The following is a 26,091-nucleotide window of genomic DNA, read 5'->3' as shown; positions in this document are numbered from 1 at the left end:
AATGAGATATCAAGATGCACAGATTCCCTGTTTGAGGTTAGAAAAGACACACACACACACACACACACACAAACACAGCCCTGTTAGTGAAGATGGAAACATAGGCAGAGATATACAGCACTGTGAGTGGTATGGGACCCTTGAGGATCACTTCCCGCCTGAGCTGCTCCTCTGAAACGTTTGTAGAGGTCAAGTAAACAGTTTGCGTTGGGCTGTCAGCTGTGTGTATGCGTGCGTGTGTTTGTGTGCGTGTGTGTGTATATGCGTGCGTGTGTACACAGTCATCTGAATGGAGTGGTTTTGTCTCCTCATAAACTCCTGTTTGTATTCCTCTCTGTTGATTGCATAACACAGGGAAAAGAGTGCAGTCTGCTTTGTGCTGCTGCTGCAAAACTACTTATAACCTGGTATAAAAATCAAGCGTACATCATCGCTGGCATCATGTTCAACCGCCAGATTTAACAGGGACAAAAACTCTATACCAACCCAACATAAATGAGTCTGCCTCAGTGCTGCTGTCTCTCCCGTGCATGCAGGACATTATGCTAATTTCTCTGGGTGTCTGGGTCCCTTTGCTCCTCCGGAGTTCATTATTATAATTGCTAGACATGGCTGAGAACGCTGAGAATGCGAACCTGAAACCAGCGGGAGCTTTTTCCACGCAATCTATATTCAGGGAAATCCCGAGAATGTTCCCAATCTGAACCTTAAAAAAACACATGGGATGGTGTAGCTCTCCCTCTCTTCTCTCGCTCTGTTTCAACATGTGTACGTGTGTGTGTGCGCACACTTAGATTGGCTCTATTATGTCTTGGAATAATGTAAAACAGCTTCCCTGGTTCTCTCCCTGTCTCTGTTACTGTCTCCATCTCTCTGGTTTCCCAGTGTACCTTTGAAATGAAGCCATGGCAGTGGCAGTGGCAGTAGTAGTCTGGCTGAGCGTGCCGGGGCCCCAGCTTGCCTTAGTCTGGGTCCAAAGACAATGTTGGTGCAGACAGACCGGCAGACCAGAGATGACACCGCTAAATGTGCTTTATACGCACAACAAGCTCGCAAATCTGCTTGTTAACTGTTTCAGAAAAGATTAAACGAGCGATGACACAGCTAAATGTTCTTGGAGAATTAAGAGTGTGCTCAGTGGTGGCCCTTTCTTGTTTAAATGGAAATTCAGCTGACAGGGAAATCTAATCCAAATTCCCAGACAATATGGTGCACACATACACCTTTTTACAATTCAAGATCCTCTCCAAAAATGGGCATTTACCTAGTTCAAATTCTTGAAAGCACACTTCTCCTGCTCCTTCATAGAAAAATTCTAAATCTATGAATATGCAAATATTGCTCATTTCAGAAGTCTGAGTCCTGAACACAAGACGTCTTGTCCACTCACAGAGTTTGTACACCGGAGGTTTCAAGTTTCCACATCACACTGCTGTAAACTGCAAGGTGGACCACTACTGGCTCCCCACAGTGATGTCACAAAATCCATAGGTACACATCTTAAACAGTTTTGATTAAAAGGGAAAAAAAAAAAGAAAAAAAAAGAAAGAAAATTTGGAGGACATTTAAATTAAAGTTCAGACAGAAAATGCAGAGAATAATATCTATGCACATGCATATTCCTTTTTACATTAAACACAAACCCTATTTTGGTGGAAAGATGAACTTAAAAAAAATTAAGTTACAAAATTCCTATTTTATTCTTAAAATAAACAAAATGTACAATCACAATGCCAATTTCACTCACTGTTGTCAGGTCTGTTTGTCCCATTAAAAAAAAACAAAAAAACAAAAAACCTCACTTGATGATCTTTATGAAACGTACCAGTAAAACCTAATGGAGTCTCCATTAGTTTCAGTTTCCTGACAAGTGTTCATGAGAGAAGAAGCATAACAATAGACATAACAAGTAAACTTTACATAAGAGCAGGGTAAAGTACGGTTCCTGGATATCATACATGTTGATCATTAAATAATACAAGATCTCGGATGACAGACTGTACGCAACATTAAACCAAAAGAAAGAAAAGGATGAACCTCATATTTTCTGAGGAAGAAAAAAAAAACACAACACAAACAAAAGCACAATAGGACAGAATGGGATGTCAGTGCTGTGTTGATGTGTAAACAGTTTTTTTTTTTAAAGACCGTTTCCTGTTCAAAATTTGGGAAGAAAAAACAAGGCTGAACTAAAACTGCAACAGATGTGCATAGTTATTATGGAGACACTGGATAAATTTGTAATTGGAAAAAAGCTATAAAATCACAACAATCTAAAAGGTTTTTATTTGCTTTCTTATGTTACACTGCAACAGCAAAAATACTTTTCGTTTGGGCTGAAGCAGTCGGGGAAATGTAATGTGACATGTTCAATTCCATTAAGCGAGTTCAGAACATCCTCTGCAGAGACTGGGAAAGAGGCACTGCGTGCAAACCTTCAATGAAAAGCTTGAAGTCTGATCCTTGGACAGAGCCATGTTTTTCTCAGCTTTTTCAAATTGGGTTATTATATTACCTACATGCACTGAATATCATATTGTACGAAAGCAAAAAAGAAAAGGTTTTTTTCAAACAAATACCAACTGCCTTGTGAGATCAGATTCAACTCCAATGTAAATGGCTTGTTTGGCCAAGTGTTATCCATTCTGTGTGTGTGTGTGTGTGTGTGTGTGAGTGTGACTCCAGTGGCAATATATCTGCACTGAGGACCAAAACCACGTGCCCTGCTGGCAGCCAGCCACAAGTGCTGCTAGAAATAAAGCAAGAAATAAGTGCTTTATGAAACAAACATACACAAGTCTCCCATATTTTTTGGTTACCAGTTTGCTGCCAGCAGCTGCATCCAATCACCTCGGTTTTTGCACTTTTTCCTTTTACTCCAACACTTAAAACAAAACAAAACAAAAAAATCTCACATAGTAATTTCAGATTGGAAAATATCAGACCTCCCACTGGTCCTGGTGCCACAGAAAGATTTTAGATTGTGACATTGGTTAGTGAAGACGGTCCAAAAGTATTTGGTAAACCGTTTTCCTACAAAAGCTAAAAATGGAAAATAAATAAATGTCCGAAGGAATGTCACAGTCTTTTTGTTTATCTGGTAACTGTGATATCTCCTTTTCAATCTCAGAGACTGAAAAAGAAAAATGCAAAGAAAGAAACAAAAAAAAAAAAGTACCCATGTGTGTCACACACTAAGACAAACTTTTTCAAAGCCATCTTTTGCACATGATATGAAAGCTATAATAGACTTGGCATGTTTTCCCTAAAAATCTTGACAGAGCGGAGTGGATATGAAAAAGACATGCAGATATAGCAAATCTGTGGGATCATCCAAAGATTATTCCAGTCCTGAGGAGTTCACGTATCACAAACTAACTGAGAGCACCACTGGGCGTGGCACCGCCGTAATCATCTTTGGGCTGAACGTCAATTCGTGTAGAAATGTACAATTTTTATTTGGATGAGAAAATACACATGAGTCTGTGTGCATGTCAGACCAGACAAACTAAAGAAATCAAGCAGATTTTCCCCCAATGGATAATTATTTTCCCCCATTGAAGCTTTCTTTCATGGTATGTTGCCAAGAGGCACAATCCGAGTTATTGCTCAATAAATACCAAAGGTTTAATTCCAAGCCAAATGTGTGTCAACGCCTCGCAAGGATGTTGGGCTCTTAACGTGTGGAGCAGTTAAACTGAAAATTACACCAGAAGAAACATGTTGCAATGCTCTTTGGAAATTACATTTCATATTCGAAACGATTTAAATCTTTGGGTACTACAAAAAAAAAAAAAAAAAAAAACTCTCACTCTCTTAAATTACCTATCAAAAAAAGAAAAATTCATTTTAACTTAGTCATATAGATGCATCAAAAATATTCAGATTACACTTCTTTGACTCAAGTTTCAAATACAATACATAATTTATGGCTTTATAAGTTAAAACTAAGAAAACGCCTCAATCTACATCGTTTCACCCACAATATACAAGTTAAATTAATCGATTTAAAGCAAATTTACTGTCCATACCACTTAAGGTAACATATGTGTTACTCTCATTACTTGCTACTCAGTGCTTACCTTGCATCTTGATATTGTCGTAATACAAAAACATGCTCTGCAAAAAGCCTTACTGAAATACAAACACTATACAAAAGAGGCAGTCTTTTACAAATATTGTTGAAGCATCCCTTAGCTTGTGGATTATAATAAAACTGAAATAATGTCTCATCCACTTGGGCCTAGTAAACCAAAATTGTCTTTCTCATTATTGCTGTGAGAATGACTCCCTTTGTAGTGCCTTGGTCAAAACACATTCCAGGAAGACAAGTCCGTACAAGTCTGGTCTTTTTTTTTTTTTTATCTCAACCTTTATTTCCAAGCAAAAGGTAGAGATAGCTGATGAGAGCTCAAAAATCCCCTTTTCAATTTAAAAAAAAAAAAGGTTTTGTGCTTTCAAACCATGACATCAGTTGACTTCCAATCTCCACCCACTGGCTTTCTTCAATATGGCCTCCAGACAGCCTCATCCATGCGGCCTCCAGGGTTGAGAACTGTTGGGGAGTTACTGTGACTCCCGTCGCCGTCCACACCTCCCTCCGTCTGGCTGGGCAGGTTGGGGTTCACCAGGGTGGTGCCCGTGGAGGCGCTAGTGCAAGGTGGGATCATCCGGGAGGGCGAGCGATCCCCGCCGGGAACCATGGAAAACTGGTAGGAGCCGGACGAAGCTCCGTAGTAGAGATAGGGTGTGCTGCTGGTCTGAAAGGGTCCGCTCTGGCTCTGGGTGGAGCCCGGGTATGGAGGGGGAAGGTAGGTGTGGTAGTGTGCGCTGCCCAGAGACATGGCGGAGGTGACGGGCGGGGTGTAGGTGAAGGTGGCTGGGTAGTGCATCCGAGGGCTGGAGAAACGAGTCTCGGTGAGGGAGGAGAGGCTCGGGAACTGACGCTCAAACTGACCAGGGAATGGGCTCAGGTCCGAAGAACCTAAAGACACAAACACACACACACACATAAAAACATTAGTTTCTTTAGGATCCTCTGACAGCAGATATTATTATGCAAGCCTAAATAATAACACTTCTTACCAGTTTGCCAGTTTTGATTATGTGAAATGTGGCTTTGGACTCTTAAACTATTTCACACTTTGTAGAGTAATTGAATTTAACAAATAAGTCCCCAGAGAAATGAAACGGTAGTAAACTCAGTTGTACGTAATCAGAAATTTCAAGCCAGATATGTGTATTAACCAATTTGGATTGGCTAATGGATTTTGTGGGCACAGTTATGACATAGCACTTATCCATAAATATCATTATATCCATCAACTTCTGTGCACAAAACTCCTGAGTTGTGATAAAGTTCACAAACACATCAGCAAAGTCTCACGGACGCATACGCCTTAATATTTTTACGCCTCTGCATATTTATATTTCTTTGTGTGTGTGTGTGTTGGCGCATGTTTATGTGTATCTGTATAACTGTTTATGCATGCAAACACACTAAGTCGTGGAAACAGAGTGTGTGTGTGTGTGTGTGGTGGTGGTGGTGGTGGGGTGGGGTGTGTATGTGTGTGAATACTGTATGCACATAAAAAAGCAGTTGGGATGAATCAGGAGCTGCACATGTGGAAACACTTTGAGCAGAAACAGTTTCCATGAGATCCATAATGAGGCAGGGCTGAGCTCTGATGTGGCTCCTCTCCTCGCCTCCCATCGGCTCCAGCGTGTGTGTGTATGTGTGTGTCCGTGTGCACGCGCGTGAGCGAGGGTGCAAGGGGGAGAGAGAGAGAGAGAGAGAGAGAGAGAGAGAGAGAGAGAGAGAGAGAGAGAGAGAGAGAGAGAGCTGAGAAGGAGCTGAGAAGGAGCTGCTCCATCTCACCCTTCGTTCCTCTCTTCACTTCATCCCTTAAAAAATACCCAAAAACCACTAACTGGCTGCGGCGAGCTTCGCGCTGGGCGCAGAGTTTAAGGAGAATAGGAGGTCCCCCCCCCTCTCACACTCCCTCCCTCCCGTCTCCTCTCAGCGGTTTAGTCCAGCCATGGCGCTCTTATCATAAATCACCAGGCGTCTTCCGTGTCACCATGTCTGCTGTGAGAGGACAGGGGGCGGCGGTGAAGAGGAGGAGGAGGAGGTGGGGGGTGGGGGGGGGGGGGGGGATGCAGTGTTTATGTGCGGGGAGGAATTGCAAAGCCCGGTTTGTCGCTAGCGTCAGATAGCATATGCTGCCAATTAAGGCCTTAAAACTTCCTCTTTCCACAAGATCCGTTTGATTCTAATAGAAATAGTAGGTGATTGTCTCCGCTGTAGAGGAGCAGTGTGATCTCAGACATGACGAGCGCTGTTCAATAAACTCCTGACTCCTGCTTTTAACATTTAGGCCTATTTTCGTGCTCAAAGGGGCCGTGTGATGATGAGCCAGATCGAACATTATTAGTTTAAATGAAACCAGAGTGGAACATTGTCTAAATATTTGGAAGGATTTTACAAACTTTGGAGCATCACTTCCAAATTAGGTGTCTGACTTGACTGATGAACTTGTGCAACCGCTTCTTAGCAACTGTAACATTTCAACAGCAGAGCTGGACCATGTGAAGGTGTGTGTGTGTGTGTGTGTGTGTGTGTGTGGAGGGGCTGGGATGGTGCAGCGTTAGCACTGGAGCATCCATATCAGCTTCTGCTTGTACTTGTCGGTATGTTCTGTGGCTGGATACTGTTACAGTGCAGCCTGGCGAGGTGTCAACATGATCTCGAGAGATCTGAGAGCCTTAGTCACATCACTTAGGAGGCATTAAGCGCTCGAGGTGCGCGAGTGGGTAAAGGCGGGAGGCGAGGTTTTGGCCTGTGTTTATGCGTGTGCACGTGCTCATACATGCATGTGTGTCACTTTGAGAACAAAGCCTGGGGCTCGTGAGATGAAAGCTGAAGGGGAAGACCGAACTAATCAAAGCTGACAAGGCAGCTGGCTGGTTTTTAAACCCTTTCTAATGCAGAGTCACACGTCCGCGTCGCGTAATCACTCACCCTCGCTTGGGGCACACACAGAGGAGGGTGTAGTGCGCTAGCACAAGGAAACAGAAGGGGGAAAAAAAAAAAGCAGGGCAGAAAAAAAAACTCACATGGCAGAGAGTCAAACAGGTGTACGGGGGAGAAACTTGTCTGGCGGCATGTAAGGATTTTAAAGGAGCTTTCACATTGGGGGAAAAACAGACAAATTGGAACACAGATGCTGCCGTTACGGCAAACAGACTGGCTAATGCAATTACCCAGAATGCCTTGTGAGAGTGGCGTATCGCAATAAAGACACTTTATTTGTCAGTCACGAGCCTGTTATTATCCGTGGGCCTGTTATTACCCATACTCCTCTGGGATCAAAGGCTTGGAGCGAGGAAAAAAGGAAACAATCGTTTTTTCCTCCACTGTTTAAAAAACGCCATCCAAACCGCTCTCTGGAGAGACAGTCAGAGTCTGACAACATGCTTCATTCCTCACGTTCATTTGAGAATGAGCTAATAGCAGCTCGCTGTGCTGTATTAGTCTCTGCTAAATAGTAGCACATCAATTTTTTTTTTTGTAGTCCGCTGAACAAGTCTTTGTTTATGTTTCTGCCTTTGTCTGAGTGTGAAAATCGTGCGTGCGAGGGTCTGTCTTTCTCTCCCCTCTTCCCTCCCTCCTTCTGTCGCTTGAGAAAATGTATTATCTGGGTTATTTGCAGCAGATCAGGCAGCTGTGACAGGACAAGGAGACGGGCAGTTTCACAGAGTGGCAGAGAAGTGGTTCTACCTGGCAATCGTCTAGGCACGTCACTGATGGCAGGCAGGCCCGTGCCTCGGCTGGAGGAGAGGGGGGTGGTGGAGTGGACTGAGGGGGATGCCATGGGACTCAGGTAGGACGGGTACGTCTGTTCATATGACCAGGGAGGAGAGGACTGGGACTGACGAGGGTCTGATGGGGAGAAATTGAGCGAGGGAGGAAAAGGAGGATGGAGAAAAATAGGCCAGAAAGACATAGAAAGAGAAAAAACAGACAGGAAAAGAAAGAATAATTACCAGTGGCCCATCAGCTGGTTCAAACGTTCTATTTCTTTTTTTTTTTTTTTTTTGCTAAACTATGGAGCAAACTGACAATGATATTCACAACAACTGCGGACATTATTAGATTCTCTGTTTCTCTGTGCTTGTGTTTAGAGGTAAGTATCAGTTGGGCGTGTTATGCAACATCCTCTGTAATGACACATCTAATGTTTACTTTCGAAGAGAAGATCTTCCTGTTTGCCTTATAAAACATTGTGCTTGCAGCTGAGGCACAGAGAGCCTTGCTGGCACACACCCAGGGTGTAAACACACCAGCAGACAACCATGGAAATAACCGTCGCACACACTTTAACGTTGTGCCTGTGCTGCAACACAAGTGTAGAGCATGAATGTGTCAGCTATGTTTTGTGATATTGCGATGATATTTGTGAAGATATTTGTAGTGATTTACCCCGACCAAATACCCCTGGTCGGGGTACTAATTGAAATAGTTAACTAAAGGTGGTAAAGGATAAATGGTCAGATAAAAGTAATGGTTAGTAAATGGTTGAACTATATTAGATAGATAAGTTAATGTTGGTGAAGCTGTACTTGAGACAGGGACGTGGGGGAACGTCTGACTCACACACTACCACAATGCTATGTTGTTTAATTGTCCTTCAGATGATCCACTAAGTAACGCTACAAAGCCACGCCAGAGAGTAACTAAGAGCTAAATGACAAACTGTGACAAGCCTGCAGAGGTGTGGGCGAATTAGCCGCCATCCCGAACTGTGACCGTGGTGTTTCCTTTAAGGAGGTAAATTGGTGGAGTGAGGGAGTAGAGGTAGAGAAAGACAGACGATCTTGGAGGCAATGTAACATACTGTACAGGGTATTATGCGGCAGAAACCGCTGGTCCCATTAAGATGTGCCCGTGGCTCCAGTTGAGGTTTGATATTTCGCCTTCTGAACAGTACTTGTTGCTCAGTTTGTGACTCAGCTTGTGACTCAGCCTGCCTGCTTATTAAGTGATGCCCTTTGGGACACGGTTTAAAAAAGTGTGATGCATATTATAGATGATTCCCCCGTCTTATTAAATTCTTCAGCAGCGCTGTATTTGGATTTTCTTGGCAGTTTGGGTGCAAAATACAATGTAAAAAACATAAAATGTGAAAAATGCTCACTAGCACTTCTTATCCCTGAATGCAAAATGGCAAATGCATCAATGCATCAGACACAACTCTCAAACATGATATCACATATCAAAAGAGGCACAATAACAATAGGTAAAGTCTGAAATTATTTTCAGTCTGAATAAAAAGGGTTTCATTGTTCAGTACAGGGAAACAAGGAACTGGTTTCATTTTACATTATGGTCCTTCTTACAGATAATAAACTCTCTGAAATAAACCTCTAATACTCCACCTGAAAAGGCTGTGAAGCAAAAAAGACATCACTGTTGACCCTCTAACCATGTAATCCCAGAGGTGCTGTAAGCTAACAGACACTCAGCACTTCATGAGGGTGGCTGCTTGAACCCAGTCCTTCCTGAGTGTAAGGTAAAAGTCGCTGTTGGCGTGCTCACCTGTTATCTGTGTCTGTCCCTGCGGGTTGAAGGAGTTGGGCGCTGTGTTGAGTGTTGGCCGCGGGGCTTGAGTGGGAACGGCGACCCTGACCCTCATCCTTTCGAGCTCGCTGAGGCGGTCTGAGAAGAGACCAGTCTTGGGAGGGTCCTCGAGCTTTTGACGATGCCCTGTAGACACACAAAAGGTTTTTCATTGGAACAGGAGTTGCACCAGCCACACATGGGATTCAGGTTGTAATAAAAGTTTCGATTTTATTAGAAATCATTGTTTGTATTGTTATTACTGCTGTGATGTTGCATTCAAAACATAATTTTATTAACATGGGATGAAATCCGCTGACAACACACAGCTCTGTATGAGTAATGATCTCAATTTGTTTGCTGCTCTCTTGGCATAAAGTTTGTTATTTATCCTGTATAACATACATTTAATGACTCATTTCTTCTGTAGGGCTATGCCTTTCTGGGTAAACATAGTTTCTCTAGCTCCTAAACAAAGAGGAGTTACAGAGGCTTTTGGGAATGGGATGCTACTTCCTGCTAATTAACAAAGACCTCTGCAATTATCTCATATCACCTTGCATGAGGGAAAAGAGAGAGTTAAGAGAGAGAGATCCCGAGACTGAGAAGTTGCATGTATGTTAAGTTTTAACCTGAGGCCTCAGGTAAACACAAGCTCTCACGCCATTTCCCCATTATCCCCACAGGAGTCGTAACGAATGCCAAATATATTATACCCCTTCTTTTCCTGCATTCCTCTGCTGATAATGGTGCACCCTTTATATTCCTGATCCTATCCTAATCAGTATTTCGGGCTCCTCCAGTTAACAAATACAGTAATACACATTGCAAACACCTAGATTGTGCAGTCCTGTTGGGCCTGTGGTGGGAACCACAGCAAAACCCGCCTGTGCTTCCAGGTATAGACTATAGTTTTGCAAAGGTGGGGTATAAACAGAGGCCTGTGCACACACAGTCCTTTTTAACACTGACATAGGACTGTCTCAGTGCGTCTGTCTGGTCTCGCACTAGTTCCTCTGTAAAGGCGGTAAAGTAAATATCAAACAGAGGAGAGTAGAAACTCCTGCTGTGCTTGGCAAAGCTCCAGCTGGCCCAGGCAGAAACAGCGAGCTACTTCAGAATCCTGCCCAACCTGCCTGGGCTGGGAACAAAGGCCTGGCACCTACATCGATAGCACTGGCTGGGTGTTATGGAGGGAAAGGAGAGGAGAGGAGATCTTAAGAAAAATATTCATTTGTGTTATTGAAGCATCATTACAAAAATCAAAGACCACGGAAAACTGCTCACTGGGGGTCCTTGTGGACTAATAGTCTAACATGTGTACTAATAACCCTTCCAGCTGAAGAGCTCTGTTGCATGTCATCCCCAGCTTTCTTTTTCCCCCGCATATTTTCCGTCACCTTCACTGTCAAATAAATGACAATGTCATGAAAAAATCCTTTGACAACTGTCTCATCGTCAGCGTAGCATTTTTCCACTATTGCATCTTTGAACAAGATTATTTCATCCTCAGAAATGCTTTCATAAACCATCCGACTCTTCACAACAAATTAATTTATTCTGGAACAACTGTTTGGAATTTTAATGCCAAATACTGCTGCTTTGAAATGAGACTCGAGAATGGCGGCAGTGAAAAAGCGGCCAGTGACAGGCCGTGATTTTTATTACAATGACGTTACTGGACTGGCATCATCCAGTTCAAAATAAACAGACAATCTCATCATCGGCTTCTTAACATAGTTGCTTTGGAACGTAGACTAATATCGGCTACTCGAAAACCTCAGCTTATTGAAGACTTTATAACATAATTCATGTCCATATTTCATTAATAATATTTCTCCATCGTTCCCGCGGATAATTTGTGCCTCTCGCTGGCATTCCTCATCTCTCTGCGCAAGCTGTGCCCAGTCAATCATAGCGTTTCCATTTTCAACAGACCGAATTTCTATTCTAAAAAAGCCTCGGGACACAGTGCCGGCTTTGTGCACAGCCCGTCTCCTAGTGATGGGAATAAATAGCAATGGGAGACCAAGGGAGATGAGGGGAGTGAGAGGGGGACAGACACGAGGGGGGAGGAGGCACATGGAGAGGAAGAGACCCTGATGACCAGTAAATTAAGAGCTCTGGATGGTTCTAAACCAGTCAGGAGACACAGGCTCTGCGAAGAGTGCTGAGCACAGAGTACGGCGACTGGTGAAACAGTTAGAGGAGTTTGAGGAAGATCCCAAAATGTAAAGACAGATATTTAAATGTATGTTTAAAAAGACGAAGACATTTCTGATCTGCGTGACAGGCCGGCTCTCTATCACTGAGAACTTTACAATTTCACAGTTTCTGTAACTCTACTAGCTCCCACCATGGGATAGCATGCTGTCAAGAAACTTATGGATGCAACGCAGTATAAAGGAAAGCAACATCTTTCTTCTCTTATAGGAATGCACCATGTCAACCATCACATTAAGGTCCACTTTACACTCCAAACAGCCAGACCTCAAGTCCATTAGTTTAGCTGGCCCTGACAGTAAATACAGTTTTTCAAGAGTTAATTACACCTTTTAGACTACAACTGTTGCCAAACACAAGACGTCTCAGCTGTTTTATCGGAACCCTAGCAGGGTGGAGGAATGAGCCGGGGGTATTTAAAGGAGCGGGAAAGGCGGATGATTTCACTGCCGTAGGGAAAGTCCCTGAGATTCCCATCATCCCTGTGAAAACAGCGGAGATTTTCGATAGCGCCTGCCACTTCCCTGCCCAGCCAGCGGCCGGAAACATGGACAGATTCAGACCAGATGTGAGCAACTTGTGCACACACACACACAGAATGCACACAGAAACGCACACATGCAAGAACGGACGTATGCAAACACACGTCTGCACATGCAATCATGCACATTTGCACACATGCACGGTGCATATCTCTTTAAGCACGCACCCACAGTGCAGACTCACATATGCAACACACACACACGCTCACACTAAAAAAAGATTAATAATGATTAGATAACACCTCTGTAGATAGTATCTCTAATCACACAGTTGCACACTGATCCTAGAATAGTATTATTTCAGCCGTCCAAGAGACATAAGTCTGGATTCAACTTGCCCCTGCTGATCTGATAACAGTGAGTAAAAAGCAAGTAGGCAAACAGAATATAAGTCCTCTGTAATTAATGGCAGCATTAGATTGGATATGAGCCTGAGCACAGAGATTGTGAGCTGTTCCCTCATATGTCCTGGCTGAAAATATTCCTCAAATACCCAAGCTCCTTTAGCTATGGGCTGGCTTGTGTTGGGATTTTACAAGACAAGGGTGACTAGTTCCAAGGGCTAAGAAGTTTAAAGGAACTGTTCAACACTGTGAATTGTGCTGGTCTGCTTTCTTGCCAAGTGTTAGATAAGAAGATTAGATACATGCGAAGCTACAGGTGGAAACAGAGAAACAACTAGCCCGGTTTTGCCTACAGGTAATAAAATTAGTTTTTTTGCACAGATTAAACAAACATGCACAGTGTGTTGATCACTGAGGTGTAGAGGTGGTGGCAGGCGGATTTAGTTCCCTCTTGACAGAGCCAGGTTAGCTTAGTTTCCAGTCTTGATGGCTAACAAGCCATAGCCATACATAGCCATAACTTCACAGACATACATCTCCCACCAAGAAGATATTGCCAAAATGCCAACCTACTCCTTCAAAGAATCCCCCCTCCACCACCACCATCACATCAAGTTTCAGCTATCACTGCAGACACATCAGTAGGAAATTCTCTCGCCTGCTGCCTGACTAAGTAACATGTGAGGAAAATGTGTAGTGCCAGAAAATCCTGAATAAATGGTGTAATTTATAAATTTGGTGTCACGTCATGCCCTCTAAGCCCTTCAGTCTGGTTTATGATCACTGGGTGAGTTCGAATGAATGTATCTTTGGGGCTGATTCAGAAAACCCCCCATGCTCATGGAGCCTGAGTTGAATCAGCCAGTCTGTGTTTATGTGTGTGTGTGTGTGTGTCAGTCATCTCACGATGGAACAGCCAGTAAAGTCGATGAATGAATACAGTGGGTCCATATTTCACTTTTTTATTTGGAGCCCTCACAGTGGCCATGTTGTTTTTTTTGTGAGCGGTCAGAAACAATGAATTATTTCAGGTGGCAATCTGAAGCTGGCAGAGCGTGGCTCGAGAGGAAAAGCGCTGAGTGGGTGACAGCCAGATGCTCGTCTACCATGGGGGTCTGGTATAAAGAGAGAGGACAGGAGGAAGACAGGGGTGAAAAAAAGAAGAGGGTAGAGAACAGAAACAGAACTGGTAACAAAAAAAAAGAAGTGAAAATACGAAAAAGTTAAAAAAGAGAGATGAGAAAAGAGGCAGCAAGCGAAGGAGAGACGGAGAAAGAGAGAAAAGGGGGAGCCAGGCTGTCGTGGAGCGCTGCCAGCCGTCTGTGTGGTCCATGCGTTCCAGCCTGGAGGAAGCAAGCCAGGCAAGGGAAGGGCACACACACGCACTTAAGTACACACACAGACATACACAACAACTCCCAAAGGCAATACATTTATTGAAAGCAAAAACACTTTATATACACACTTGTATGATATTGTCCATAGTTTAAAGAGCACTCACACACACACACACACACACAGTTTGGCATGTGTGTGGTTTTCACACAGGGTCCCTCTGCACCTCTGCGCTCGCATTAAAGTGTTTTGATTCAGAACAGGAGAGAACAAATTCCTCTGAGATATTTTTTGTTGTAGCTAGGAGCCAACCAGCTCCGGACCCTCCTTCTTAATCTCCATCTCTTTTTATAATTCACTTTCTGCCTCCCTTTCTCGCTCTTTATTCGTCTGTCTGTCTTTCTCTCTGTCTCTCCCTCCCACTGAATGATTTTGTGTTTTGTGTTGTAGAGGCCTTGGCACCTCTTCAAGGAACTTCATGAGACATTCAACTGACTGACTGCCTCTGGAAAAGCCTGAAGTCTTTTTTTTCTTCTTCTCTCTTTTTTTCCCCTCCTCCCTCCCTCTCTCTTTTCATTCCTTTTCCTCCTGATGTTTGGGTGAGTTTTATTTGTCCGGATCCCATTGTTAAAAGCTGCTTCGAATGAGGCAGCAGCGGATAGGTGTGGGTGTGTGCCCATGTGTGTGTATGTCTGTGAAGGACAAAAGACTACTGACTCTTCTAAAATCCTTTTTAATTACCTGGATGATGTACAAAATAATATTCTGTTTTTGGACAGGTTGCTTGAGGCAGTCATTGAAAAAGCATGAAAATCCACAGGGCCTCATATTTCTGTACATAATCCAAGGAAATTAAATGATGGCTGGCTGACATCATCTAAATATTGTGGTACAATGTAATTAGCATCTGTGAGGATCTTAGCATTTAGCACTGAGCATAAACATCTGTTGTAAGAAACAAAGCCCAGGCCTTACAGCAGGTAATAGTACCCTACAAGTGCATGTAACGGCATGTGTATGTGATGACAGTGTTCAGAGGCCTTTTGGTGTCATCATGACAGACGTGCTAATGGAGGCCTCTCACTTACTCATACTGTTTCCAGCCTAGCAGCACTGAAGATGGCAGCCTTGTTTCAGGAGTTTTAATAGGGTGCAACCAAACAACCACTCCAATAAGGTTGTTTAGGTGTGTGGGTGTTTGTCTAAGTGCTTGTCACAGAAACATACATTATCCTCTACTGCCCATCTCACTTGTGGTGTGCCACAAGGCTCAGTTTTAGACCCACTATTGTTTTCTGTTTATGTGCTTCCCCTTGGGGACGTTACTGTCAAACACAATATTAATCCTTTAAAATCCACCATCCCTCTCATGGGACGCTTGGTTTAATTCAGATGTTATTTAAGGAGCCTTTTATAGGGTGAAGATTCATTTTTATGCAGACAACACCCATCTGTATGTATCAATAACACCTGGCTATAACAGACACGAGACCCTGTCACGCTCATTAACTGACTTGATGAGATTAAGTTTGGGCTGTCCAACAATTCATTTTATTTGGTCCCCCAGACTTTCCTCAGCTCATCCTTAACAACCTTGGCAGTCTCGATACATGCTGATCCTGTGGCTAGAAATCTGAGTATCCCCTGTCTTTGTGTTACACTCAAGAAGGTTGCATTTTTATGTTCAGAATTTCTTGCCTGCTACTAGCCACTGTACTTTCTAGTGTGATTGTACATTTTATTTTATTGTCCCTTTTGTCTCTATATTAGTGTATTTTTATCTTCATTACATTTATGCCCATATACGCATGTAATCAATTACTGCTATGATAAAAGCTGTTCTTGAAAATGTATAGAGATGGAGATATGCATAAGTAAGTATTGTGCGCATGTGTGTGTGTGAGTATGTGTGTGTCGAAGGAAGAGTTTGGCTTGGCAGACAGGTCTCCTGAACCACTAATATTGTCTGCAGCCCTGTAAGTAACCAGGGCCTCCTCACCAGACTTGTTAACACCCTGACCAAAACCGAACCAAAACAAGACCCCGTCCCCGAGCCCAGAACCCCCCAGACCCAGCAGCTTCAGACAGCAGAGAGCGGAGACGTGCCTGACCGCTAACCTCCACCACTGACACACACACGTCACACACACTCAGTTATACACAATAACCACTGTAATATGCCACGGCAAGACATGTGTGAGTATGTGTGACGCCACAATGGTTTTTGTCACCTCCTATGTTTGTCTGTCATCAATTAACTATAATGAGAACAGTGGGTTTGGACAGAAAGCCTTGTATATTGTGTTATTATGGCTCAGCTATTATCACTCAGGAAGTTTGTCTCAGCTGGCTGCAGCCACCGTCAGGAGCAGCTGAAGGGAGGCAGAACCACCTATAAAAGCATATTGGTTTAAACAACCACTCCCTGTCTATTAGCTCAAAATGACATTTAATGAGGCCTATTAGCCCTGCTCCAAATCAGCTGTGGCTACACTAGACACAAGACTAATGACACCAATAACACACACACTCTCTCTCTCTGAAACGCGTCATGTCGGTGCACACACGCAGCCACAGGCGCTAGAGGACAAAGTAATGCATGTATCTACAATCATATCTACATGAGCAAACAGGCATGCACATGCCAATATGCATGAATACAAACAGACACATACATGTACAAACACACTTGTTGAGTTGTTGGTACAGTGGCAAACCACAGGGTAACCGAGAGCTGTCAAGCGATTAAGCACAATGCGAGCCACAGAAACCAAGTTAGCCTCCCGCTAATAACACAGTGGCCAGAGGGACCTGACTAACCACTTACCATACTTGCATATATATACACACAGACACACACACACACACTATAAACCTCTGAGGAAAATCATACCACAGATCTTTAAACTAGGCCTCACTGATATTTGTCATTCTAACCACCCAATTAATTAGCTAAAGCTCCGCGCCACAGTTCAGAGATATGAGCCCCCTTCATTCATGGGTGGTCCTTGCTTTATCCCCCCACCGATATTAGATGAGGAACTGCTGGGGAAATGACATCCCTCAGGAAGACTCATATGGCTACCATAAGGCTTATCAAAAACACTGACACAAAATGCCCTTCCTGAAGGAGACACCCACAACCAGGCAAGTCATTAACAGGGAGCAAAAACTGCCAGAAACACCAGGAAAAGTGTAAAAACTCAACAAAAGCATAGAGAATGGTTATTAATTTTAGCTTTTCAGACCAGTAACAGCCCATTTTGAAATCTAGTGTTATTGTCAGCTTATTTTCCACAAACAACACAGTGTTTTTACAGACCAGGACCACAGAGTGCCAGTGTATGTCAACTTTAAGACAGCCTACTGTTCTTTCTCTGTGTGGACCTCTCCCTGTAGGGGCCCAGTGTACCACAGGCCTCCTAATTACCCACTCGTTTAACACAAAATAGAGCTGTAATGGTCGACAAAGCCCCCCATGTGTCAATGAAGCGTTCACAGATAGAATCACAGTTTTGGAGACAGCCGGTGCTCTCTTAGTCTCACCATGCTGAAAGCTGGTGGAAGGGAGAGGTGCGGTTGAGAGGGCACATGTGTGTTTTGCCACCCTCCGACCTCAGCTTAATGACCCCTGAGAGAGGGACGTGTTCTGGCTGTAGTTTCTGGGTAAATTACACCGGTGCTGCAATTCTGACCACTTAACAGCAAAGTAAAGAAGTTCAGGGGTTACGTATGATGACATAGTCTTTATTGCTTAAATTACTGTCCTGAGACTGAAATTACAACATGCAGACTTTAACTTTAAAGCTTTCTCTCAGACCAGAAATCAAGCAAATACAAGGGAAGAACAATAGATGAAAGCGTAAAGTCTCTTCCCCTCATGTGACATCAGGTAGTACGGCCTTCGTCAAAGTTTTGTGTCTCAGCCTCACTTCACATATGTCAGTGCCTCCATTAAGGATTTTTGGACATGAATCTAAGACTGCAACTTTGTTGAGACCGAACTTTGGCTTTTCTAAACAAATTGTGCTCCAGCTCCCATCTGCTCGCCACCAAATAACAGGACTTATTTTAAAGTCATCTGACGGGGGACAGCAGATGCACAGGAAATGCTTTTGATCAAACAAGATGGCTTGAGAACGAGGAGGGATGGAGGGGAAAAAGTGGGTGTGATTGTGAGTACATGTGCGTTTGAGGACAAGCATGTGCCTTTGTTTCAGGGTGCGTGTTGATGAGCGCTGAATGTCGATTGTGTGAGGCGTTTTTTGGCACGGGCAGGTTTCCTACAACAGAGACTGATGGTGGTACTAATCCTACTGTCTCCTGGCTCCTCGGTGTCTCTGTGCGTCCTGGTGCCATATGTGACGGGGCCGTGGTTGGCGGGTGGGTTGTTTGTGATGTGATAATGTTCATTGAGACGCCATGAGATGAGAATATGTGATTTTTTTTTTTTTTTTATGAATAGGGAGGAGGGTTGGGGAAACAGCTGCATGCCAGACCAGTTGGCACTGACGGCTATAGTAAAGTTTTTTTTCCTCCTCAGTTGTTTTTATATGGCCCATTAAAATGAGCTGATGCTAGCACTCTGCTACCCAGTGTACCCTCTCAGGAATATTCTCCCTCACTTTTTATTTCTCTTCTTACTCTCAAACCGTCACACAAGAGGCAGAGCTGCTTTTCCACAGGTCAACTTCATTAAAAGCCAACTGATTGCTAATTGACACAATCAGAACTTTTTCCAGTAAAACCCTTTTTTTGTTTTTTTGTTTGTTTGTTTGTTAATTAACTTGTTTTATTACTCTGTCACTGTTTTAGCTGTGCATTTGCAGCCATTGGCTAGCTGCACAGTCGGCCACACCCACAGCTCAGTTAAAGGGCCAAGTTTAGGAGCGCGACTAAATCTGTACAAACAGTTGTGCAATGTCTTCTGTGGCTCTGGAGGCAGCACTCTAAAATTTGAAAAGAATTACCCTGACGACGTTATCAGGGTTATCTCAGCTTGGGTTTCAAACTGAAATTTTGAACCTGTATTACAATCTGGAGGTGCAGGGTTTGACTGAAGTGGACATTTGGGAAGCAACAAGAATCTAATGAAAGATGCTATTATGGTGCATTATGGAAAATGTAGGATTCTGTGTTTCTAGATCTTGACCCATACTAGTGACACAAAGTAAGGGTATCTTAACTTCTACCGCTTTGATTCTTTTTTTTTTTTAGCCTGTTGTAACCCTTTAAAGGGAAATTGAAAGAAGAAATATGTTGTGTGCGTGTGACCATACTGCATGTGCGTGCATTGGTACTCACTCCTGGGCTCACGCGGTCCATCCACGGTGACCTTTATGGCTCGGTGGTAAGTGGCCACTTGTGGTGGGTTGGTGAATACTGTGATTGTCAGTGTGAAGCTCTTGCCTGTGGTGACATCAAACAACATCAAATGACATACCATCTGCAGAGACAATGACCTGCATTCATCGCTTAACCATCCCTAAGTCACAAGTGTGGTTGTGATCACATAATAGCCAATACAAACTGGGAAAAATCGACTTTAAGAGGATTAGCGACAGACAACATTGGCTGTTTGAGAGGGTCTATTTGGGTTCTTTGGCAGAGCCTAAATGGAAGATTGACTGGAGGAGCCAGTATCTTGTTATCCAGAATTTCTCCCTGTCTAACTCAGTGTGAGTGGGCGAGAGGCATTTTAATAGTCACTTCCTCTCTCGATAATCCCCAGCAGTTGCTGCCTTGGGGTTGAGTGTGTGTCTGTGCAACTGTGTATGTTCCTGTGTGCATGCACGAGGAATGCTATGAATCAGAGCGCAACAGCCAAGTCAGCAGCAGCACTAACGTCTGGGGTATGCAGACGCATCACGTAACCATGACTACGTGCAGGAAACAGGAAGTGGGGGGCAGGTAGCTGCAGCAACTCATCGGAGCAGCTGTCCATTCAGTCGCAGCCATCTACCCGTGCGTGTCCTCCCCTCTTCCGTTCCACACTGTAGCTCACTATAAACATGCCTTTCAAAGCAGCGATAAGATGGCTCAGGGAGATAGCAGGTCACAGATGCAACAGGTGTCCCACATACCTGGTTTGAGGGGCATGTGGGCATGTGATCTACGATAAAAGTGGGACACCTAGTGCGTCACCTCCCTGCGCTCCCTGCCATCATCACTGCTGTCATCTGCTACCTGCGATCTAATTTGGGAGTAGTGTCAAGCAAGCCCATACACTACTACACTATTAAGCCTAATGATGTTATCAATAGTATCTGATTACTCTATGTTACCTGTCCTATCCGTCCGTGCTGTCATCATACGGTGGCACCGTTTCAGCCCTGTAACTATCAATCCCTGTCCATCTCTGCTGGTTCTCCCCTCCTCTCTATACACGACTTTTAGCTATCTGGCATCCTATCAGTTCGCTCTGCTTGTACTTATCTCTGTCAATTCCAGGTATTCATTTCAGACACCTCGTAGTCTGATCTCCCCTGGCTCCTATGTCACTTCCTGTCACTAGATTCTGTGTCACAGCGAAGGGACGCAAACAAGGTCTCCATGGTAACAGGTACAGCCACCATGCCTCCTCTCCTCTCTATACTTTGTCATCCCTCATCCCTCCTGATGGCCAATGCTTCCTGCCTTTTTGACAGTTACAACAGAGATACAAGCTGAGAAGAAAAGTCACTGATAGAGCTGCTGACACCTCTTATCACCAACAACTTATCGTGGTCGACAACCCTCTGTGAGACCTGCAGAGAATAAAAGTCTGCAAGAAAATATCTCCAGAAAGTTTTGGAGAGGGTGAAAGGAGGGCGGGAGCGCATCCTCTGTGCCAAATTTCAAATCATAAATAAGATGATTTAATAACAAGACGGTAAATGATGCAAAGAGTCGCTTTAGTGATGCCAAATATTCAGGGAATGTCATTTGACCCAACAGCAGTGTGCCTCTGCCTCGCTTCATAACAGCCTGAGGATATGTGGAGAGAGTGATCAGCTACAGGGTTGCAGCACCACCCAGCATGTTTATAAGCCTGATCTGAGCTGGGTCATGTCAGGTGAGCGTTAAAGACTGGCTGAAAAAAAAAAACGTGTTTTTCCTTGCTGTCAGATCAACAATTTCTTATGCAAATGATGCAGGATTGACACACACCCTATCTCTATCCAAAGCTTTGTTTTTAAACTAAGACAGAGACAGTGGCTTTTACAAAGCTTGTCTGTCTCACTGGGATTAAACGATAACAAAACAAATAATGAACCCACATTTTAAAGCAAAGAGAGAGGCAGCAACATGATTCACCACTCAGACTTGAGGAGATGGGCCGTGGGATTTGAGCCTGGAGTCTGAGAGATCATTATGTGGTTGCCACGTAGGGAATGTGACCACTAATCCACACCACTGAACCTAATAGCTCCTACTGAGTCGTAGTAGTGTAGAAGGAAAGGAGCACAGAGTGTTTCAGGCCTCACCTCTGCCACTGCGGCCCACGAAGCGAAGGTCGTTGAAACGTGCTACCTGGTTCTTCATCACACCTGAAGCGTTCCGCAGTTCGGCGGAGTAGTTCTCATCATTCCCCGCCATTACTGTGACAACAGTCCCGTCAGGTATGTCTCCCAGGGCAACAACCTGTCAGTGGACACAAAGGTCAAAGGTCAGGAAATTAGGAACTCTTTTGGTCAGAGTTCTAACAGAATAACACACTTTACACCCTTGTAATGTGATAAAGAAAAAAAGGAAAATATAACATCCTTCCAAAATATGCTGCAACATGTTCTCTCCTTCCACTCACAGTTAAAGAAAAATCAGAAAAACGATTATATTTGAAAATTTACCAAAGGAATTCTTTCAGTTTAAAAGCCAAAATCTAAGTGAAATCAAACACTCTTAGTTTCACTCATGAAAAAATTCCTCCAGCTAATGTGACAGACTTGTTTCACATCATGCTATCTTCCACCAAATGATGTTGATAAATGTATTTAATTTCATTCTCCTGCAGCAGTTTGATATGATAAGTATGATGCTGTGAATCACTTCTCAAATACTTAATGTTTCCAGAGTCTTAAAAACAAGGCCTCGTGTTATCATTTAGATTCCTGGACGCAGATAAAAGAGCATGAGTAGGCCTACAGAGCAGCCATAATTACAGAGCCGCAATAATAAGAACGGTTAAATAACACATATATTTTAAAAAGTGTCACATTTGATTTGGAGCCAGAGCTTCAGCTACAAATTTACACTCTGGTGTGTCTTTGATCCATCCTTTAAATAATATCTGTCAACTAATTAATAGGACCTTTCCCGCGAAATATCATGGCAGCCTACAGAGACCTAAAGTATATAAACAATTACTCTTTGCATCTTAAAATATAACTCTTTCCATCTTTGATTTTCTGCTCATTAAAAGTTCAGTAAAACTCAGGAGGACTAATTACAACAATTTAGTACAATCATTAAAATAGTTTTCTGTTACAATAGGCCATATTGTGGTTAGAACGTGCTTGTTATATATTTTTTTATTTTTTTTTTAACAGATGAAAATAATTGCCTAATATAGAAAATTATAATTAATCATCATGAAAACAAAGCTTTTATTGTGGCATTGTTATTATTATCCACTGATTGGGGGGGGGCTTTTTAAATGAGCCACAATATTATAGTCCATTACATGAACAGAGTATTGGCAATAAATGCAATGGAATTTTTGTTTGTATACAAAACATGAAAAGACAACAATATGAACTGTGATTCCTTCCTTTCTTTTACATCTAGATACATTTAACCAAACCTTTAACATTTTGTCTGGCCTTTTAAACATCACCTCTCCTTTATGCTTTTATACATAATTTGTTTGTGTTTGTAAAAGTGACATTATAAAGTCCGGGATCACTGCAGCTTTAACTGTTATTTTGATGGCTTACAATTTCAAATTTGCAATTACAACACTCAACAATGTGTCTTTCTGTGCTAACTACAGGTGATGAAAAGTCACATGTGACAGGAGGGAAGAGGATAAACACAACACACAACTCGAAAAAATCTGAAATTCACGGCATCCAACAGTGAGAAATGAATTTAAGTTGCATAGAAATTGGGTTCTCTCTTTAAAAAACAAAATAATACTAATAATTTTTTGGCTCAGTTTCCTGCTTGTTTCTCTTCCAGCGAAGACTAATCACTCTGCAGTTTACCCACCTTTTCATTTAGCCACACATAACTGAGCCGGGACTCACCTTAAAGGCGACAGGCAGCGTCTTGTTGCACCGCCAGTGGGAGGGCAGGACCGAGCAGAGAAAGTTGGGGCTGTCGGTCCGGACCAGCTCGGCCGGGTGGTCGGCGATGATCTCGGCCATGCTGCGGTTTTCGTGGGGACGCAGTCTTGGCACGGCCGCCGCTGCGTCCGGCTGCCCGGCTGGGGAGCTCACATCGTTCATCTTCCCTGGGACCGGCTGGAGGCTATTGGACGGCGGACTGAACCTCCGGCTGGCGCTGGGATCTACGGGAATTCGCATCACAACACCGTGGATTATCAGAAAAGGCACCAAAGGCTCTCCAGCTCCTCTCTTTCTTTCTTTCTTTCTCTCTCTCACACGCTCAGGGAGAAACTCTGAGTGTGCGCCGCTGCTCGCTGAACCTCAGCGCGTCTGCCAATGGAAAATGGGACTTGATGAGCGAACACCGCGTTTCAAAACCCTCTCCACTACAAACTTTAGTGGGCGCCTTCAAACGACACAAAATATACTTCTCCGGCAAGAAAAACAACCCTTGAAAACGTGATGATGTTTTAAATGACAAGTTCTTGTTTTCAGACTTCTCGGAGGAAGCGTCCATGCGCCATAACGCAGGCGTAGTTGCTCATGTGTGGATATAAATAACATCAAATAAATGTCCGAGCGCGTAATAGGCTATAGAGTTACAAAAAAGCTGGTCTAAAATGAACCGCCGACCCAGATGCTCAAAAAAGTTTTTTTTTTTGTCTGTCTTCCTTGAGTGAAAAGTCAAAGCGCTGCTCCAGGTGCGTCTTTGTGCCAAACTGAAAAGGCTCTCTGAAAGCCCGCAGGCTATGTACACACACACACACACAAAAAAAAGTTTTCAAAGGCAAAGGGATAAGCTTTGACAATACTTAACAGAGCTATTTATAACCCCGCGAATGGCTGAAAATTGTACTTATTTTTCCGTAAAGTCTCTGTGCCGAACCGCAGGTTTTGTCTATAGGGTTAAAAAAGGTTGATGAATAGATGAGGGGGAAAAAAATCATCGCCGTTGAGATGAAGGAGGCGGAAAAACGAATCCCGTTTTTGTAGCCGTAAATGTGGTTAGTGTTTGGAGGCCGGGGTTTCCCGTGCTCAGGCTTTTTGTGGTTTATATAGCTCGAGCGCCCAGCAATTATTGCACTGATGCGACTCCAACACGTGGTGTCTGGAGTTAGATCCATTCCCTCCGCCATAATCTATCACGCCTATATAGACGACCGGACAGGTCTCCGTGTAACGTCTAAACCTTCGTGAAACACACATGGGGCCACGTTTCACCCCCTTTTATCTCTATCCTTATTCACCGTTAAGAGCTCAACACAGCCCGCTGTACATACCGACATGTTACCGCTCTCCTGGACCGTCCGCGCGCTCCTAACTCCGGTGGTGGTCATTTCCAGTCGGTACACACGCGGTCAGTCCATCAGTCCGTGTTGTGTTACCACTATATCCTGACAATGTGCGGCTCACAAGAGCGTTCAGAGAGCCGAGCCTGGGCGAGAAGCGAGTAACACTCCATAAGGTTGGAGCGAGTGAGTCACCGGAGAGCGGTGAGTCAGGTAGAGGCGCAGGAGTAGAGTTTCACTCGATCGCAGGGGAGAGCTGTTGTGCAGGTGTACAGGTATTCTACTTTACACGGGCTTTAATTTATGTTCGGCCGCCGCTGTGGCCGCTTTCTTGTGACCCGACTGCGTCTTGGAAAAAGTCAATCACGTCAAATCCCGTTTCGCAATTTGTTGCGGCTCAGTCAACTTGTTAAAAGTATTACACAGGTACAGTTTTGGTACATGTAAACTCAGTCTAACAGCGGCACAAGATGACCCCCCCACACCCCTGGGTCGTTTCGAGAGATTTTTTTTTTATAAGCATGTGTCAAAATGACAGTGGTGGAATGTAATTAAGTACATTTACTCAAGTACTGCATTCAGGTACAAAGTTCAGGTACTTGAACTGTACATGGATCTTTCCATTCCATCCTGCTTTCTATAAGGAAATAATGTATTTTTAACTCCAGCACATTTACATGACACCTTTAGTTACTATGGATATTAAGATTTAACATCTTAATAACATATGATGAGCTTATGAAATATCATGCATTATATATTAAACTACCCAACAGTGTATAAAGTAGTTGAAATTAGCTCCATCTCCACCAACTACAACAGTAAAATGCTACTTTAAAATAAAAAAATCAGTAACATAAGATTTAATTTAATTGACTAAATTGTATAACATTCACATACGTAAAATTATGAGTACTCTCTCACTTCTTATTCTTACTTTTTACATTCAATAGATGAAGTACAATTTGTTGATAACACTTGTGCATCTTTACTTAGGTAATATTTCCAGTGCACTACTTTTATTCGTAATGCGGTGTTGCTACTTTTACTTTAATAAATTATCTGAATATTTCCTCCACCACTGCAAAATAAATGAATGGAAAATATTTTTTTCTTGCAAATTAAACATTTTTCAAAGCAAAAACAAACAAAAAACCTCCACACATTTTGATAAAAAACTGATTTTAAAAAGCATTAATGGCACCTTTACACTCCTGTATAATTACAACTTTCTACCTTGAGTGAGAAATAAATTGGAATGAAAGAGTACAAATGAACTTGTGCTTTGATTTTAGTGCTGAAATGTTCGGTATTCAGAGTGGATGCTGCTCTGAAGGCAGTGAGTGAGAAGGCCTGCTCCGCCTGCCCCTCCTGTGTCTACTGTAGAGGGCATCATCTACCCTCCATGCGCTCTCTGAGAGGCTCCAGTAT

General features: G+C 43.3%; 1 protein-coding gene across 4 annotated transcripts in view; it reads right to left on the bottom strand.

Moving 5' to 3' along the window:
* Positions 1-1,676: 1,676 nt before the first annotated feature.
* runx2b (RUNX family transcription factor 2b) overlaps positions 1,677-26,091 on the bottom strand; it is a 40,223-nt gene continuing 15,808 nt past the window's right edge. For 2 of the 4 annotated variants that reach the window (XM_041064694.1, XM_041064695.1), the window contains exons 3-8: positions 23,291-23,553; positions 21,530-21,686; positions 19,368-19,472; positions 9,599-9,766; positions 7,781-7,942; positions 1,677-4,984 (exon numbers count right to left, since the gene is read on the bottom strand). In XM_041064694.1, coding sequence (XP_040920628.1) covers positions 4,506-4,984; positions 7,781-7,942; positions 9,599-9,766; positions 19,368-19,472; positions 21,530-21,686; positions 23,291-23,553 — 1,334 coding nt within the window. In that variant the 3' untranslated portion in view covers positions 1,677-4,505. Of the gene's footprint in view, positions 4,985-7,780; positions 7,943-9,598; positions 9,767-19,367; positions 19,473-21,529; positions 21,687-23,290; positions 23,554-24,651; positions 24,914-26,091 lie in introns of those variants that run through there. The other 2 variants (XM_041064696.1, XM_041064697.1) reach the window with 2 other exon arrangements.

Source organism: Toxotes jaculatrix, chromosome 19 (assembly GCF_017976425.1).
Source record: "Toxotes jaculatrix isolate fToxJac2 chromosome 19, fToxJac2.pri, whole genome shotgun sequence".
Lineage (NCBI taxonomy): Eukaryota > Metazoa > Chordata > Actinopteri > Toxotidae > Toxotes > Toxotes jaculatrix.
Note: the sequence above shows the minus strand (reverse complement) of the source record. Positions and strands in the feature narration are given on the sequence as shown.